Source organism: Manis javanica, chromosome 4 (assembly GCF_040802235.1).
Source record: "Manis javanica isolate MJ-LG chromosome 4, MJ_LKY, whole genome shotgun sequence".
Classification (NCBI taxonomy): Eukaryota; Metazoa; Chordata; class Mammalia; order Pholidota; family Manidae; genus Manis; species Manis javanica.
This window is the reverse complement of record NC_133159.1, coordinates 26,702,309-26,720,272: the sequence shown is the minus strand read 5'-3', so window position 1 is coordinate 26,720,272 and position 17,964 is coordinate 26,702,309. Positions and strand designations below refer to the sequence as shown.

The window sequence follows — 17,964 nt, the reverse complement described above, 5'->3', positions numbered from 1 at the left end:
ACTACAAGCATGCTGCCCCTTGGTTGATTCCATATAGGTATGTTAATATTGTAATTTTAAAGATCTTAATCTATTCATAGTTGTGGGTGATAGTGGAATTAAGAAAGATGTGATATTCCTCTTGTGATTTGTGTTTGTAGATTAGTCAATTCACACACACAAACATACAATCAAGGCCCTTTTTTGTAAAAATAAAGAGTGCACTAACTTAAGCCTATTGCTAAATTCATACCGCTAGAATAAACCTATGAGGCTCCAAAATAAAAGCACTAAGATTGTGTGTAATAGGTTAAGATTTATTTCTCTAATTTTAATAGCCCAGCACAAAGTAGATAGATAGTGGGCACTTAATGCTTTGAACAGGAAGAACATCTGTTATTTTCTGGGCCAGGATACCAGCAGGCTGCTCGTAGGTGCAATCAAGAAAGAGCCCTTTAACTTCTCTCCCCAGGAGCTGATAGGGCCCTGGCTCTTTGCTTTCACAGGAAAAATGCCCTGGCGAGCCCATTCAAATTGGTCCCAGCAAATCACAACGGCCTACAGCCAGCTCCTTTTCAGTTCATTGGCGAACTGGAACTTCAGGCCCTCCAAGCCTCCTGCCTCTCATTAGGGAGCCAATAGCAAAGACTAGCGCTTCGTAACTTAGTGTCATCAAGCACCGCACTTATAATTGGCTATTGGAGCTGCCCATCGAGAAGAGGCGGGGCCACGCCCGCTGGCCTATATAAGAAGAGGACAAAGGCGGTGCGCGGCCTGTGTCATCCGCCATCTTGTGCGAAGCAAGGTGGCCTCCACGTTCCCTGAGCGTCTTCTCCGCTTCTGCCTCTCCCGCCCCTTGATCACAGACATGTCTCGGGATCGGTTCAGGAGCCGTGGCGGTGGCGGCGGCGGCTTCCACCGGCGCGGAGGCGGCGGCGGCCGAGGCGGTCTCCACGACTTCCGCTCGCCGCCGCCGGGCATGGGCCTCAATCAGAACCGCGGACCCATGGGGCCCGGACCGGGCCAGGGTGTCCCGAAGCCACCGATCCCGCCACCACCACCACACCAACAGCAGCAGCAGCCGCCGCCGCAGCAGCCACCGCCGCAGCAGCCGCCACCGCTTCAGTCGCCGCCGCATCAGCAGCCCCATCAGCAGCCGCCGCCGCCGCCACAGGACTCGTCCAAGCCCGTTGTTCCTCAGGGACCAGGACCGGCTCCCGGAGTAGGCAGCGCGCCGCCGGCCTCAGGCTCGGCGCCACCTGCCGCACCCCCGACCTCTGGGGTCGCGACGGGGCCGGGCCCCACCCCGACCCCGCCGCCTGCTGTCACCTCGGCGCCCCCCGGCCCGCCCCCGCCCCCGCCGCCGAGCAGCGGGGTGCCCACTACCCCGCCGCAGGCCGGGGGCCCGCCGCCTCCACCTGCAGGGGGCCCGGGGCCGGGGCCTAAACAGGGCCCAGGACCCGGCGGCCCCAAAGGCGGCAAAATGCCCGGTGGGCCGAAGCCCGGCGGTGGCCCGGGCCTGAGCACCCCTGGCGGCCACCCCAAGCCGCCGCACCGAGGCGGCGGGGAGCCCCGCGGAGGCCGGCAACATCACCCACCCTACCACCAGCAGCATCACCAGGGGCCCCTGCCCGGTTGCCCCGGCGGCCGCAGCGAGGAGAAGATATCCGATTCGGAGGTGAGTGTCCCTTGGAACTACGCGGCGGCTTCCCTAAGATGGCGGCGTTCCACTCTTTCCCTTCCTCTTCCCGGGCCTCCATTTTGTCGGAGACCGGAAAGGGCGCCTGCGCGCGGGCGGCGGAGGCGGGGCCGCCGCAGCGCCGCGGGCCGCGTTGGATCTCGGAGTTGGCTTTCCGGCCGGAGAGGGCCCAGAGAGGGTGTCGGGAGCAAGAAGGCGATGAGAAGCTGCGGTGGACCTTCGGATTCTAGAGGTTGGGGAAGAGTAGAGCGTGAAATGTAGGGTTGGAAAGACCGAGGGGAGTTACTACGCTCTTAAGAGCGCAGGCGAAGGTCGCGTCGGTGACACCAGGATTTTCATCATGTAATACTTGGTCACCGTTTTAGCTTTTTTTCTGCTACGGTCCGGATTTGTCAGGGACAGTCAGTAGGTACAGCTGAAGAGGTTGCTGCTGATGTAGTTGATTTGGGCTGTTTGAGGTTAGGATAGTGATTACGTTGAAAATTACAGTAGAAACTTGAGTTTGACTTTAAACGGAACAAAAGAACAACCCGGTTCATAACAAGAAGTTTGGGAAAATGCAAATTACTGGATTTTTTTACGTGCAGAGGCCATTGGTGTCAAAATTCCCTTCCTTTTTCATTAGGGATTTAAAGCCAACTTGTCACTGTTGAGGAGGCCTGGAGAGAAAACTTACACACAGCGTTGTCGGTTGTTTGTTGGGAATCTACCTGCTGATATCACAGAGGATGAATTCAAAAGACTATTTGCTAAATATGGAGAACCAGGAGAAGTTTTTATCAACAAAGGCAAAGGATTCGGATTTATTAAGCTTGTAAGTTTGAATTTATGTAAAATTTAAAGGTTTTTTTTTTCTGTTACAAAAATACGGATTTTTAAATGAACAAGAATAAATTGGTCTTTAAAATTTTCATCTTTCTTACAGAAAAGTTGGAACTCCTGTATAGTGCATAATTGTTGGTATCTAAGAAACCCAGGGGAGTTTGGTTTTAGGCATTTAACAACCTACCCTGAATAGTGTCAGGGAGGGCTGCTTTGATACTTGAATTTAGCTGGAGGAGGAATAGGAATTAGGCGTATCAGTTTCCGAATGTGCATTAGCCAATTTTGAAGTATTGACATGAGTGTGTCTGATGTTTTCAGGAATCTAGAGCACTGGCTGAAATTGCCAAAGCTGAACTTGATGATACGCCCATGAGAGGTAGGCAGCTTCGGGTTCGCTTTGCCACACATGCTGCTGCTCTTTCCGTTCGCAATCTTTCACCTTATGTTTCCAATGAACTGTTGGAAGAAGCCTTTAGCCAGTTCGGTCCTATTGAAAGGGCTGTTGTAATTGTGGATGACCGTGGAAGATCTACAGGGAAAGGCATAGTTGAATTTGCTTCTAAACCAGCAGCAAGAAAAGCATTTGAAAGATGCAGTGAAGGCGTTTTCTTACTGACAACGTAAGTTCTTGTGCTTATTTTATTCTAATAATTTCAATTTGTTAACCTATATGAGGAAGTTGCAATAAAACTGGAGCAAAGTTAAGTTAGAACTGTTTTTTATATTAGAACTCCTCGTCCAGTCATTGTGGAACCACTTGAACAATTGGATGATGAAGATGGTCTTCCTGAAAAACTTGCACAGAAGAATCCAATGTATCAAAAGTAAGATGGATTAAATTTTGGTGGGCAGTTTTTAAATTTTAAGTGTACATGAGAACCTGATCTAGTAATTTTTCAATTTGTCCAGATGGCAAAAGTCTCAAAAAGATTTGTTTTAAAAACCTTAGGCTCAGAAAGTAGAGCTTTTGATGGGTGATTGAAATACCCATTGTTTGTTCCTGAGGTTGGGCAGGTACCTTCCAATGCGATTTTGTTTCATCCTTAAAGTTTACACAGTGTGTAGGCATCCTCGTTTTTAAGGTTGGGGAAAATAATCCTTGGATAGGAATTTAGTTAGAAGAAACAATTAGGAAATGAGGAAGGTAGGATTTCTCTTCATTGACCAATAATGTTTTCTGTTACTGTATATCATTCTGGGACATGGGTTGTTTTTTCTTGGCTGTGAAGAGATTTTTTATGAACCACAGTGGTGGTTGCCTTTGGTATACTTTACAAGTGTGATAAGCTAAGGAAAAGACTAGTGTTTTTGGGGGATCAGATAGTATTTATTGTGTGCATCCATAAATAGGTTCATGTTTAAACATTGTCAGGGAGAGAGAAACTCCTCCTCGTTTTGCCCAGCATGGCACATTTGAGTATGAATATTCTCAGCGATGGAAGTCCCTGGATGAAATGGAAAAACAGCAAAGGGAACAAGTTGAAAAAAACATGAAAGATGCAAAAGACAAATTGGAAAGTGAAATGGAAGATGCCTATCATGAACATCAGGCAAACCTTCTGCGTCAAGGTAAAAGGCCTGTTGTGTGATTTTGCTGATGGGATCAATAGCTTTTTGAACTTAGTAAACCCTCATTAATGTGAATCCAAAACAAAATTTTCCAATGTTCAGATCTGATGAGACGCCAAGAAGAATTAAGACGCATGGAAGAACTTCATAATCAAGAAATGCAGAAACGTAAAGAAATGCAATTGAGGTAAAATTTTGTTAAACTCACCCTTTTGTTCTGCATTTATATTTATATTTAGAGAACAAGTGTACTATGTCGGTGTTGTCATAACACTTAAATTGGAATAGACCATAAGATTTTCATTAGTGATGTTTTCTTTGTCAGACTGCCTGGAGGGTTATAGGTTATACTCCCAGACTCACTCTTAAGGCCTTTGTGTTTACTCTGACATAGACTTTGTAAAGCTAAGCTCTTGGGCAAAACTACTAGCTTCCTTCAGATTAATTTTAAAAGATGTGGATAACACTTTGGTTAACATGTTGGATATTTCCAGGCAAGAGGAGGAGCGACGTAGAAGGGAAGAAGAGATGATGATTCGACAGCGTGAGATGGAAGAACAAATGAGACGCCAAAGAGAGGAAAGCTACAGCCGAATGGGCTATATGGATCCAGTAAGTAAACTTCTGTTTCAGTCTAATTGGTCTACAAAACTTGTAGGTACCTAAAATTAAATTTTATTCAGTTAAATACAACATTTCACATGATAGCTTTTTTTTTTTTTTAAACAAGTACGTTAGATGTACCTTGAGTTTTATCTTTTCTAGCAGGCCAAAAGACTTTATTGGTTGGGGAGCAGCTTTAATAGTTTGATAATGAAGTGTCTAAGTGGTTTCAGAATACTGATTTTTAAAGTTGCCTTAATCTTTTTTTTGAAAGCTTAAACAATTTTAAATTACAGAAATTTCTTAGCTATCAAGAATAATTGGCATAGGTATATGAAGGGGACTTTTTTCTTTCAGAGAGAGAGAGACATGAGAATGGGTGGTGGAGGAGCGATGAACATGGGAGGTAAGCATGAAAATTACATTAATATTACCATTAGAGAGCAGTACTGGTCAAATTGTAACGAGAATTTTTGTTTCCTAGATCCCTATGGTTCAGGAGGCCAGAAATTTCCACCTCTAGGTGGTGGTGGTGGTGGCATAGGTTATGAAGCTAATCCTGGAGTTCCACCAGCAACCATGAGTGGTTCCATGATGGGAAGTGACATGGTAATGTATCCTGTGGGACGTAGTACAAAGGAAGTTCTCATTTTCCACAACTTACGTGTGTGTGTTTCTGTTTTTTTTCTTAAAGTAGGTATCTGGACCTCTTTTAGTTCCCCTATCATGTAAATCATAATATTGAGGAATACTTTGGCAACATAGAAGAACTCAGGGTTGGTAACCTAAACAGATAGGTTGCCAACAAGAAGTCAACGCTATTAGTATGTTGGAGTTACCTGGCAATAAGTAGACTTAGGTGCTTTCCCTTATATTGCTTGTGTACTTCTACACTCCAGTGCATGGCAAATCCAAATTCTAGATGTTAGATGATGTACCTGATTATTCTACATCATGTGAAAGTAATTGAATGGCAAAATGTCATTCATTAAGCCGGTATTTGCCATAAGTATGAATCAGACTTGCATTTTGCAGCTTTAGGCATGTTTTAGTGATGTATAGGACTTTGACCTATATTTGACGTGGCTTCTACCCATGAAAAGGGAATTGTTTAGTGTTTTGACTCGTCGTTTCCCACCTGTTGGGCCTGTCCATAAAGGTGTACACCTTCTAAAATAAACTGACACTTCTACTTTGCTACAGGGTAGTACAAACCATTGATAATTCTAAGCATACGAGTTGTGTGCATTTGATCTGAACCTTCTTTATGATAATCATATTTTACCTCTACAGTTAGCCTATCAAGATGCTTTAGAACAACTGAGAGAATTGGTCTGAGTGGCTGTTAGGGCTTTATGAAACATTAGAGAACTGAATATTGGCTTTAGAGGTGGGTTTAGAGGACAGTGCATTTTCACAACTGAATTGAGTCTGATTAGTTCACCTAGAGGCTTTTGGCAAAGGGAAACTGCAGCATGCCATTCCCTAGATTGATTTAGCAAATAAGGAACATAAGGATTTAGTATGGGGCCTCATCTATTTGAAATCTGTCTAAGGCTTCTTGAGAATTAGAACTGTAAATAGTTGGTTGGCTTAAATGCAGTACTATTAGCTTCAAATTGAATTTTAAAAATGGTAACGCAATTTTGTTCATATGCTGCTTAAAATGTAGGTTGTAGGTGTGTATCAAATTTGTAAAATCTAATTTGACATACTCCCAGTTAAGGTTCTGTATTCCACATAACAGTGCCTTGGGTTCTAAGAGACTGTAATAATATGATTGTGAAACCCCTCCAAATTTTCTTCTTTAGCTTTTTGAGCTATAACTTAAGTGTACAATGTACTAAAATTACCCTAAAATTTTTAGAATTTTGAAAATAGTTGAAAAGGTTGAAATTGAAAGTAGCCCTATTGTTTTGTAGGAAACATGTTGAAATTACGTGGAGGAACAATTGAACCCTGATGTCTATTTTTTTTTCTTTTCTTTTCTTTTCAGTAATACTCTTAGTAACTGATCTATTTTAAATGGAATTTGAAAGATAGTTCAGGCTGCTGTGCTTGCATATCTATCTATAGGGTTCTTCTGTTTGGGTACGTAAGGTTTCTAAGACTAGTACCTAAAACTAAACGGAATAACGAAGTCCTGCTTTATTGCAGTCACTTTATCTTGGTGGTAGGCTGTTTGGGAGAAATACCCAGACCATGGAATCATAACTAAGTGTCAGTGGACTTTTCAAAGACCTAACGGAAAAGTTGGGCTGTTACAGGGGTGGGCTGTATGTTTAGTCAGTTTGCAACGATACAGAACAGCACTGTGAACATAATTGTCTTCGGTTATATAGTGATGGCTTTGAAGGTGGTATACCTGTGAGAACATGGCAACACTTCTTTTTTTAATCAAGTTGACTTTGTGGTTAAGTGATTAAATCTATTAGTCTTTTATGCTTTTTCTTTTTGTAGTCTGGTAGCATTTTATTAAAACTTTGAACCTTTTAAGGTTTCTGCAACTTAGCAGATGTGTCTTAAGATCTTGAAAAGCGCAAGGTTTCTTATGCAGCACATGCCACTAACTGGTGAGTAGGTCTTTGTCACTCCATTGAGTGAATTGAATCTGTCTGGGCTTGTGAGGCTTATTTGGAAATTAAATTTCCTGTTCACACCTTGAAAGTGAGAAGTTTGCAAGCTTTTCAGTGGGTTAATCTGATGTGAAATTTCTTAAAACTCATTTTGGAATGGGTTTTCACATCTGCACTAATTCTTAAATTTTTTAGCACTACAGGGAAGATCTATTCTTTGAAACAGGTGTATGAGAATGGCTCAAGTGGGAACATACCACAAGGCATGTATTATCGTAAACTAATTTTCAAATTACCCTTTTTTCCTTTCTATGTTCCCGGTACCTGTGGATCGACTCATTGGTGATTGTATCGACGAACGTTGACTACGGAACCTTCTAAAATATTTACTTAACACACATGGACATCAACTACATAATAATGAACTGTTAATTACTGTTCCAATAGCGTACTGAGCGCTTTGGGCAGGGAGGTGCGGGACCTGTGGGTGGACAGGGTCCTAGAGGAATGGGGCCTGGAACTCCAGCAGGATATGGTAGAGGGAGAGAAGAGTATGAAGGCCCAAACAAAAAACCCCGATTTTAGATGTGATACCTAGGCTTTCATTCCAGTTTGTTTTTTGTCTTTTCTTGTTTAGATACCAATCTTTTAAATTCTTGCATTTTAGTAAGAAAGCTACCTTTTTATGGATGTTAGCAGTTTATTGACCTAATATTTGTAAATGGTCTGTTTGGGCAGGTAAAAATATGTAATGCAGTGTTTGAAACAGGAATTTATTTTTCCTTTTTTTCTTTTTTTAACTGTATAATGTCCCTCAAGTTATGGCAGTGTACCTTGTGCCACTGAATTTCCAAAGTGTACCAATTTTTTTTTTACTGTGCTTCAAATAAATAGAAAAAATAGTTACAATATTGATCTTCAACTTTGCCATTCATGCTTCTATGCACATTAGGCTAGGTATTCTATTTTGAAAGCATGAGAGTGTCAGGCCTTCCAATGGCATATGCCATTTCTGGGAAATGTACTTGTAGGCTAAATACTTCTTTCTATAAATAACTACCCCCTTGTTTTAAAACGAAGAAATGCATATTGAAGTAGTTTCATGATTTGATTTGTTTGGCATTATAGGAAGCAAGCCGGTGCTAAGTATTTTAAATGGTTATGAAAGCAAAGCTGAACTGTAAATCTTCATTCCGGAATGTGTATTAAGGTCATGGAATGGGTGTAAGACTGTTAGCGGGAGAGAGTGGGTATGACTAAATGGATCTTTTACGGCCCTATGATCTATCCTTTCCTTGAAGGTTTCTGAAGAAAAGTGGGAAGATTTTGTTGCATTCCTCTATTCTTGTTTTTAAAAGAACAAGTCCCAAGCCCTACAAATGGCTTGTATTGAACTTCACATTTGAATTAAAGATTGTTAAACATGAAGTCTTTTCATGTATTACTTGAAGCAAGTTAAAAGATGGGTTTGGTCTGAAAAACTCAACTTTAAGAAGTTTAGTGACCATAAAGTAGGCTTAGGTGTACATTTGTTCCCTGTAACTTCTACATCTCCTTGTGCTACTTACTCTTGGGCAAAGTCTGTAGGACTATAAAAATCTGTTCTCTTTTCTAAGAGCTAGTGGTGACCATTAATAACAAACAGGGTTACAGATGACCATTCTTAATACAAAATATTTGTTAACTTGTTTTTCCATGGTTTCTTTGATGTAGCACTAAATATGGAGAGAGTTTGCTCATGCTACACAGTACAAATATCCCTCCCACCATAAAGCTTTGGAGTGTTTCGATGGTGTTGTCAGTTTGTCAACTTCATTGAATCTCCTTACATTAGAGTAAGAAACATTTTTGAGTTAACATTAGATTGTTACTGTTGGCTGTTAGTACAATGGGAACCTGCTTTTTCAGTGTGTATATGTTAGTAAAGGAAAAACTTCTAACAGTAGGTAAAGTAATTGAATGGTTTGGGTTTGTTCTTCGTTATGTTTCCATTTAAATTTGTACGTTATAGAACTCTTACTATGGAATGTCTTCCTATTCACCTGTTCTTGATGCTAATTGGCAAAAGTAAAATTCTAAATCAAATCTTTGTTAAAATGCTGAAGTTTAGTACTGTGCCTGAGTACAAAGGGAAACCTATTGTTGAAACACTTAAGCACTTTTTCTGCATAGAAAACTGGATAATAGTAAAGTTAAAACACTAGTGGGGTTTAAAGGCATGTCACTCAATTCTGGTTGTGTGACAGGTACAAGGTGTGATTTAAGGGAGAGAATCTCACTGGAAAATGTTCATTATTCTGTTAACTGAGACACTTGGAAATGGGTAGTTCTACCATAATTTTACCAATGAGGAAGTTCTGTCCCAAGGCAAGTTACTCACCTCGTGATGTGTCTGAGATTTTCTGTATGGAAACAAGGTCTTGATTTGAAAGGAGTCCATTACAGTTTGGTTGAATTGTATGGTAGGGACTCCACTAATAAATAAGGGGGTGTTCTTGGGACACCCATAGAGGGTGAACTGGAATGTGTGTGGGTGGGGGCTGGTTGGGAAATGGGAAAATCTGCCTATAAAATTAATGTTTCAGTTTATTTTTCAGATTACATGCCTTTCTTTATAAGGGATGCTGGCACAGACCCCTAAAATAAGCTTTTGGTAGTACTATACTTTTGAAGAGTGGTGAAGGATGCTAATGGATAATCTCCTGGAAGTTGTGGTTTTGATAGCCTTACTGTGGGCTGTAGAATTGCTAAACATTGTTTAGCAAATAATGATGCTTAGTTTCAATGAAGTTTTGACTTTCATCACTGAAATAGTAGGGTACCAAGGGTTGTAAGCTACTCAAATAGACTTTCAGAAAGTCTTGCAATGTATATGATAGTTTTTATTTAGTCTAATGTGAATTTAATCATCTTAAAAGATAGTTTCCTAAAAGCTGGTAGGAAACTTGGGGTGGGAACGGGAAGGTAGTACTTTCGAAGTAGTCTAGCCATTTTTCTCATTTATAGAAACCACCTGTCCCCATTTCCTCTTCTCCACTTTCTCTAGTAATTTTAAGAGGAACAGTGATTGATTTAAACTTGTAGTCTTTAAAAACTGCATTCTCTGATACCGCAGTGTAAATACGTGTCGTATAAGCTTACCCATTGGCTCCCATTTTAGTGTAACCATAATTAATCTCTCTGCTTAGGACACTAATTAAACTCCTAAGATATAAATCCCACCACTCTTTATTAGATGTATTTCACCACTAATACAAACAGATAATAATTGGGGAAATTGTAATGTACGCCTGTGCAATTTTTATAAGTGGCATATTATGGCAGATAAAAATTTAGATACTTGGCTTTTCTCGGGCAAGCCACTAAGTTGTGGTGGAATGTTCTCTGGTGTTCTTGGACTGCAATTATGCACTATTAAAGTAGTGGCCTGCTACATAACTGCATTTAGCCAGCATTTCTGCAGTGCGTAACTGTGAGGAACGTAGTACCGCAAATGGCAATGGACATTAGGACCCGGATGTAGTATTCCTGCTTGCTCCAAGATTCTCATTGCCGACTGCATACAGGTAGGTAACAAGCAATATAATCTAACTTGGTGACTTGCTATGTACTTTTATTCCGTGGGCATTCTGACATCACACTTCTGACAATGAAATCACAGTGCAGCACCTAACTACTTGTATGGTAAAGTTAGCTTTTATCAAAACTGTGTGGGTTTGGGTTCAGAGCTGTAATTTTTCAGGCAGAAATCAGTGCTGTTGCGGTTCTCAGATAAAAAGTGCAAACTTGATTCTTTGGTATATCTGACTCAGTTGTGTGGTTTTTCTTGAGCTGCATTGTAACTGAAGATGACCTGGGACATCAGTGGTATGGGGGAGAGGGAACCAAACCATACTTGGGAAGTAGAGTGCTTTTAGCATCTTAACATGGACTGTATAGTATGTGATAGTCTCTGTTGTGGCAAACTGACCTGCCCATCGGTCAGCAATATCAATAATTTCAGAGTGCAATCTTGGTAATAATTTTGCAGATTGAGTGAATTAAGACCAAAAGTACAGTTTTTTTGTAATGTGATTTAAAAATTTTTTCTGTGGGCTCCATGGGAACACCTTTGTTACTAAACCTGGGCTTATTAGATGGGAGTCTAACATGAAGAGTTGAAGTTATGTGACCTGTCTAAATATGTCTATACTCTAAACTTGGGGGAAAGTGGTGTGGCACATTGATAGCCTACAGTTGAATACATCTTGGGAATCATTTCCCAATCAAGACCGTCGTATTCTGTAGGATAACTGCAGATGTTCAGCATAGCTTTTTGAATTTGGTTCCCTTAGCTTTAGGGATGTGATGTTATAATCCAAAATGGTCAATCACCAAAAAAATCTTTAGAAGCACCCTCTTTTGTTAAGGACTTAAGCTTTTTTCATCAACTTTTCTAGACCTCAATTCAACTTAACTTTGGTCTCTGAACTGGTTTTTAGCTATAGTGTGCATGAGAAATGGCGTTCACGTATAACGCTTTCTGCTCTGTAACTGGAAAAATTTGGTTTACTTTGCATAAATGCTGGTGAAAACTTCACGACTATGAGAATTTTCTTCCAATGTATCAAGAAAAATGTCTAGCTCTTTAGCAGGCAATTCACAAGGTGGGGACAAGTTTGTACTTTGATCTGTAGTTCATTCAAGCAAATAACTCGACTTTCCTGCTAGATAAAAGCAAATGGTGACTAGCTCTCTCTGTCAATAATACAAAGTAGACCAAACAGTGGTCAGCTTTTAGTGACAAAATGTCACTGAATTGGCATACAACGTTGGTAGGATTTTCCTGTGGCATAATCCATTAAATCGGTGGCCAACACTTGACACCGTGATGTAGTGATTGAGTGTTAAGGAGTAAACCTGAGCTTTTATTTCTAAACAGTCAATAACAATTTTGAGAGAATATACGTATTACAATATATGGACTTCAGGAACATCATTGGAGTGGGGGGTAAATTTCGCTTCATTCTGCTTATTTCAAGATGAATAGGCTTTTGCACTTTCAAATGAGAAACCTGTGACTTAAGTTGATTCACTTAGTTTTGTTTGTAGTTATAATTTCTGAATCTTAGTATAGAGGGTCTTAAAATCAGTCAAAAAGCTGGAAATAAATGGGTTTCAGTAATCACACTATACTGAGGTGCTCGCATTGTATTTCATAGTCTTTTCTCGTTACAAACCAAAATAATTCTTTTCATGAATATGGTCTGAAGTTCAGAAATGTGATGCCAGAATGCATTTTCGTACTGTTAGGCCCTTGGAACAGATACCGGTGCTTTCTGAAAGATGAAAGAAATGGAATGGGTGCTCTTCACATAAGGTTGCAAAACCTACAAAGAATTCATAATAGTCTCACTTTTCCCCAATAAAGAAATGCGTGTGACTAGTTTTGGACTTCTAACTTCAATGGGGGTTGCATGTCTCCTATTGTTAATCATTGTCAGCTGCAGTGACATGATACACAGTCCTGCATTTACTACCTTTCCCTCACTGATTTTGGACAGGTTTTTAGAGAGCAGGGATGTTTGTTCTGGGCCTTTATTTGGTTTTGGCTTTAGCTAATAATGTTTCAGTGCTCTGTCAGCTAGTGCAGTTCTCAAACGGCTGCCTATTATTATTAGGGCAAGAACTCGGGATTTGGCTGCTCCTAATCATCTGTCATTGCTGCTAGATAATGATTGGCAATATTTAAGACTCAACTGTGGAAATCTCACAGTTGGTAAACCATCAATCATAAAATTGTTTCTTTTGAACACCAGTGCTGAAAATGCAAAGATCTTATTTGGAGGGTGAAAAGAGGACTGGATGTAGAACAGGATAATCTGGAGAATGGGGGGAGAATGCAAAACGATATAGTATCCCTTATGGAGGTACATGTGCAACAGGGAACTCTTATTTCATATACCCTTGGTAGTAACTGATCAGGGAGGAGGAAAAACCTGGAACTTGAATTAAGGCTGATCTTTCTGTTTTTGTGCACTGTGGCCCTGCCAGGCATATATATAGTGAATGTGAATGTATTCTCCCTCAGAAAAACTCAGATTCCTTGCTGTCCCGATGAGGCATAGCTTCCCTGCCCTGACTTAAAACCCAGTGAGGACTTGGAGAGAATGAGGGCAATGTATAGGATATTGCAGGATAACAACTGCATTGTTGTGTACTGTGGAATGGGGAGGGCACTCTTGGAGGACTCCTGCTGAAGGTGGTCAGGCCGCCTGAGAAGGGAAGACAAGACATACTTGAATGGGGAGCAGGGTATGTGCTTTTATATGGAAAGAGCTGATGTTAAAACTCATTTGGTAAGGTAAACGTTGTCACATACCTTCACATAAGGGATAGTATATTTTGGGTTGCAGTCAAACTTCATTGTGCTCAGACTAGTGAAAATAGCAGTTAGGCTTTTGTATTTTAAAGAAGATCCAGTTTTGATTCTATTCAGGTGTCTACTTTATTACTTAACGTTAAGAATAATTTTAGATTTTCCCCCCCCATGAAATTTCTTCCTGTTTTTTTTTTTTAAATGCTGTAACTTGCCCCCCAATCTTTGTCTCTGGAATTTTACTCTTTAAATTTTGAAGTTAACTAGCATTTTCAAATCTTTATACCCTTGTCTTTTATGTTAACTTTTTCTTATTATTCTTTAGGTAAGAATGATTGATGTTGGCTGATACTGGAGTGCTCATTCACTTCAGGTAAGTTTCCATAGAGGACTCTGGGTTTGATTTCTATTTAATGGTTAAGTAATTTGCTTTAGCTGTGTAGGGGGAAATGTGTGTTCTTTTTAAGAAGTTTATCCTAACAATACTCCTATATTGCTTTTGAAAATTGGTGTGTGCATGTGTTTAAGTATTTAAATGGGAAAGACAGAAGATGGGGAATATTTATTACAGAAATGTCAACCAGTAGAAGAATTGAAAAAAAGATGCATGATGATTATGTAAAGAAAATGATCAGAAGAATAAAAAAAAAAAATTGAGTTACTGAAGAACTGGCATATTTTCAGAACTCAAAATTCAACTTTGAGTTTTGAAATCTCCTTAAGATTCTTTTTTTACTCACCCAGTAAATACTAGAGGAACAAGTGTCTAGTCATTGGTAGGAGGATAAATTCCATAAATATGTGTGAAAAAATTTAGGAGACTATAACCTTGATGTTGACCAGGTCTTTCTTTACTAAGCAGGAATATAGTGGGAAAAGGAACAATAACACCTGTGTCAAAAAGTACCTCTTGTTGATGTCAGAATAATGTATTAGTATACTGTGCCAAGCTTGTCACTTTTTTTTTTTGAAATTGGGTTAAAAACAAGTATCACACTATTTTATTGGCTTTTTAAAATTGAACTATCATTGATAGACAATTTTATGTCGGTTTCAAATATACAACACAGTGGTTTGGCTGTTACCCATATTATTAAATCCTCACCCCCCCTCTAATGCGGTCACTATCTGTCAACACAGATGTTACAGAACCAATGACTGTTCTCCATGCTGTACTACCATCCCTGTGACCAATATCGATTATGATTGAGAATTTTGGTGCCCCTTTAATCCCCCTCACCCTCCCCACCTACCCACCCCAACCCTCCTCCATTGTAACCACTAGTCACTTCTTAGTGTATAAGTCTACTGCTGCTGTTCATTATTTTGCCAAGTATGTTATTGTAACAAAAGTACTTTTTTAATGATAGGTGAATAAGATGCTTGTTCTCAGTACATCACACAGGATGAGCCAACCGAGAAGGAGAGCTGCAGCTGTTAGACTGGGGAGTGTCTAGGTAAGTGGAGTGATTTTTACCCTTAAATTGCCTTCAAAATGACTCTTGGGTGTTATCAAAAACAACTACTTGTGTGTAAATATCATTTTACCTTCTACATTAAACTTAAACTTTCTTGTAGAAACTTCCTTGTTTCTATCATTCAAATAGCCTTCTGAGGTTGTCAGCTTGTCTGTTGGTTTAGCTCAAGCCTCAATTTTCAATAAAAATAATGTACATGTATTCACTTGTACATAGGACCATGTAGAGAAGGATTCAAAACAATAGACATTCTCTGTTTCTTATCCAATAGTTAGATAGTGGGGTCACCTGTATTTGAAAATAGATGGAGAACTATAAAAGGTGATACTTATTAGAAGGGCAGTTCAACTTTGCTGTTCTAGCTGCAAAGCACTCAGGCAGTGTGAACATTTGGGTTGACATAGCTATTTTGGTAAAACTTGATTTGCAGAAAGTTGGCCCATGCATAGAAGTTTACTTACTATCCCCTCACCTGATGAATTGCATATATAGTTAGGTGTCACTCAGGTTTAAAGGGCTGTCATAATCAGTTTGAAATTTGAACAAAAAGAATACTTTTAGGTAGAAATAGAGGTGGTATGTAAATGAGGGCTATGTCTTTATATACATAGAGAGATGGTGCCAGTTAATGGAGTGTCTTGAATGTTACAGATTTGCCTTTAAAGAGTCTGGCTACTACTAGAACATCTTACAGAAAATGGAAGTAAAATTTAACTAGCTAGGTGACAAAGTCTGGTATTGAAATAATTTCTTCATCTTATATAAGCCTTAGTTATATGGATAACTGGTTATACAGATCATTAAAAATACTATTAATACTACATTCCTTGATTAAAACTTGGTGTTAAGGAAATTTACTTGGTGCTAATTGATGAATGTTTGAGAACTTGATAACTGATTCTTCAGTCTTTTGGAGTAATTGTTTCCTTTAATTGGCAGGATCAGGCAAACTTCAGAAAACCAGTAAGGAAGAGGACAAAGGAATGAACAACCTAAATGTCATTAATAAAGACATTTTTAAATGAGATTGTCCTTTTATTTCTTTTTAAGTAGGACTCATTTAATAGAATTTTCTTTGTGTGTCTTGAGCTTGTTTCTAGATGACATTAAAAAAAGATGTTCTACAATATAGATGTAGAACAGTTTATACAATTCAAGACAATGTCCTGAAAGCTTTTTGGCAGAGCTACTGTAGCCTCTTAATAATGAATTTGATCGCCCACCACTGTCTTATAACCTGAACTACCCATCATTATTGTAAAGCAGCCTCACTGTAGGTTTTAATTCTAAAATAATGTGACTGACCACTCCTTTACTGGGTTTCAGACATTATAAAAACTTTCATCAGGTCAGATGATGGTTGTAGGTCAGTCAGTGTATTTCACAAATGAGCATAGATGGAATTACATCTTGCCAAATAACCACTGGCTACCCCAGGTAGCAGTTTCTGTAAGCTAAAATGAACTCAGGTTTTGAATCCAGTGTCATCTGGGTAGATTATCAGAATATCTATAAATGGAAGGAGGAGATGAAATTGACTAAAATCTTATCTTCTTCATTCTTGTAGCTTTCTTTAAAATTTGACAAGCTGTTACCTGAAAGGTTCTTACATATGAACTTAATCATTTGTTGAGGTTAAGTGTATGAGATATGTTTGAAAGGTAATTCAGTTGTGTCTAGATTTTGATACTTGAGCCTCATTGCTGATACTGCAGAACTTCGGGAAATGGTAATTTTATTAGTTTGCCGTTACTAAGCAGAACGTTGAGATTGAGAACAGTTTGCTTGAGATTAAAATGGCCACAAAGGAGGAACACAAAGTCACAGCAGTCACTGGTCCTGTGGAGTTTGCTTTATAGAGCTGTATATAGTTTGTATCAGGGGTGAGACCCAGATCTGAATAAAATGTCATAAATATTTTAGATAAATTGGATAAGACACCAAATTTGGAATAAGTCCTGAGGTCTGGTTTGTCATCTAGTTCTGAGGCTTCACATAACACTAGTTCTCTAGGAGCAGTCTCCTTTGTGAAGTAGGAGACTACAGGGTTACTTAAATGTAGGCCAGGCTTCCCACAGAGGTCTCAAGTCCAGTAAGACATGTTCCCTGACAGTTGGAGGTGTACTGGGTAAACTAAAATCCCTTAGAGAATGATTAATAGGGAGCACAAAAGGAGCCTTTTTTTTTTTTGAGTGTGTACCTCTGAGAAGGTGGAAATTAGAATATTGGGGAAAAAATTAGAATCTTGAAGCTTGATATTTGCTAGTCTCACAACCAAAAGCCTTTCTAGGAAGGTGGAGGAACATGCAATGTAAAAGCAAAGGAAGAAAACCCAAGATACACTTAGTTTGGTTTACATGGAACACTTCTAAAGGTATGATAAAAGATACTAAGCCTGTTTGTGTGATACGAGTTTGAACTTAGGAAACTGACAGCAGTGCTAGGTTGGAGGCTGGAAGACTAGTAAAGGAGCTGCTGCTGGAGTCCAGGGGGAATGTACTGAGACACTGAACTAGGTAGAATTAAAGGTGTTTAAGAAGTCTCAGTGTAGTCAGACAATCATGAATCATCACCTGACACCCTATTGATTAAAGCGGTCATCCCAAGAAGAGGATCCCATGAATTTCCTTATTTATTTTTCACAGCCATTCACTAGTTCTAGGTGTATGCTGAGGCATACAGACAAAATGATCTATATAGCAGTAGTCGTTAAGTACTGTCATGGATGATTTGTGTGCAGATTATTAGAGTGCACTTGGGAATACTTGGTAAAAGAAGCAGGATTGGATGGGGGAAAGTGAACTGTGACAAGTCTCAACCAATGCATGGGATGGCCCTTTATAGTTCTCGTAAATTGAGATAGGGGCTCAGCCTTTT

At 39.7% G+C, this 17,964-nt stretch overlaps 1 protein-coding gene across 2 annotated transcripts; it reads left to right on the top strand.

Moving 5' to 3' along the window:
• Positions 1 to 733: 733 nt before the first annotated feature.
• On the top strand, positions 734 to 16,114 carry SFPQ (splicing factor proline and glutamine rich). Of its 2 annotated transcripts, XM_036990744.2 has the most exons (13): positions 737 to 1,657; positions 2,304 to 2,492; positions 2,822 to 3,123; positions 3,232 to 3,327; positions 3,876 to 4,072; positions 4,175 to 4,259; positions 4,567 to 4,684; positions 5,033 to 5,081; positions 5,160 to 5,284; positions 7,699 to 10,817; positions 13,935 to 13,982; positions 14,980 to 15,066; positions 16,027 to 16,114. In XM_036990744.2, the coding sequence occupies exons 1-10, from the start codon at positions 848 to 850 to the stop codon at positions 7,834 to 7,836; spliced, it is 2,109 nt and encodes a 702-aa protein (XP_036846639.1). In that variant the 5' UTR covers positions 737 to 847; the 3' UTR covers positions 7,837 to 10,817; positions 13,935 to 13,982; positions 14,980 to 15,066; positions 16,027 to 16,114. The 2 variants fall into 2 exon arrangements, with proteins under 2 accessions (XP_036846640.1, XP_036846639.1); XM_036990745.2 differs by lacking the exon at positions 7,699 to 10,817 and having other exon boundaries at positions 734 to 1,657.
• The last annotated feature ends 1,850 nt before the right edge of the window (positions 16,115 to 17,964 follow it).

Excerpts from the sequence above, each read along its gene's own strand:
- SFPQ (XM_036990744.2), top strand. The coding sequence starts at position 848 with ATGTCTCGGGATCGGTTCAGGAGCCGTGGCGGTGGCGGCGGCGGCTTC. Across the intron at positions 2,493-2,821 it reads GATTCGGATTTATTAAGCTT|GAATCTAGAGCACTGGCTGA; the intron begins GTAAGTTTGAAT and ends TGATGTTTTCAG. Across the intron at positions 5,082-5,159 it reads AGGAGCGATGAACATGGGAG|ATCCCTATGGTTCAGGAGGC; the intron begins GTAAGCATGAAA and ends TTTGTTTCCTAG.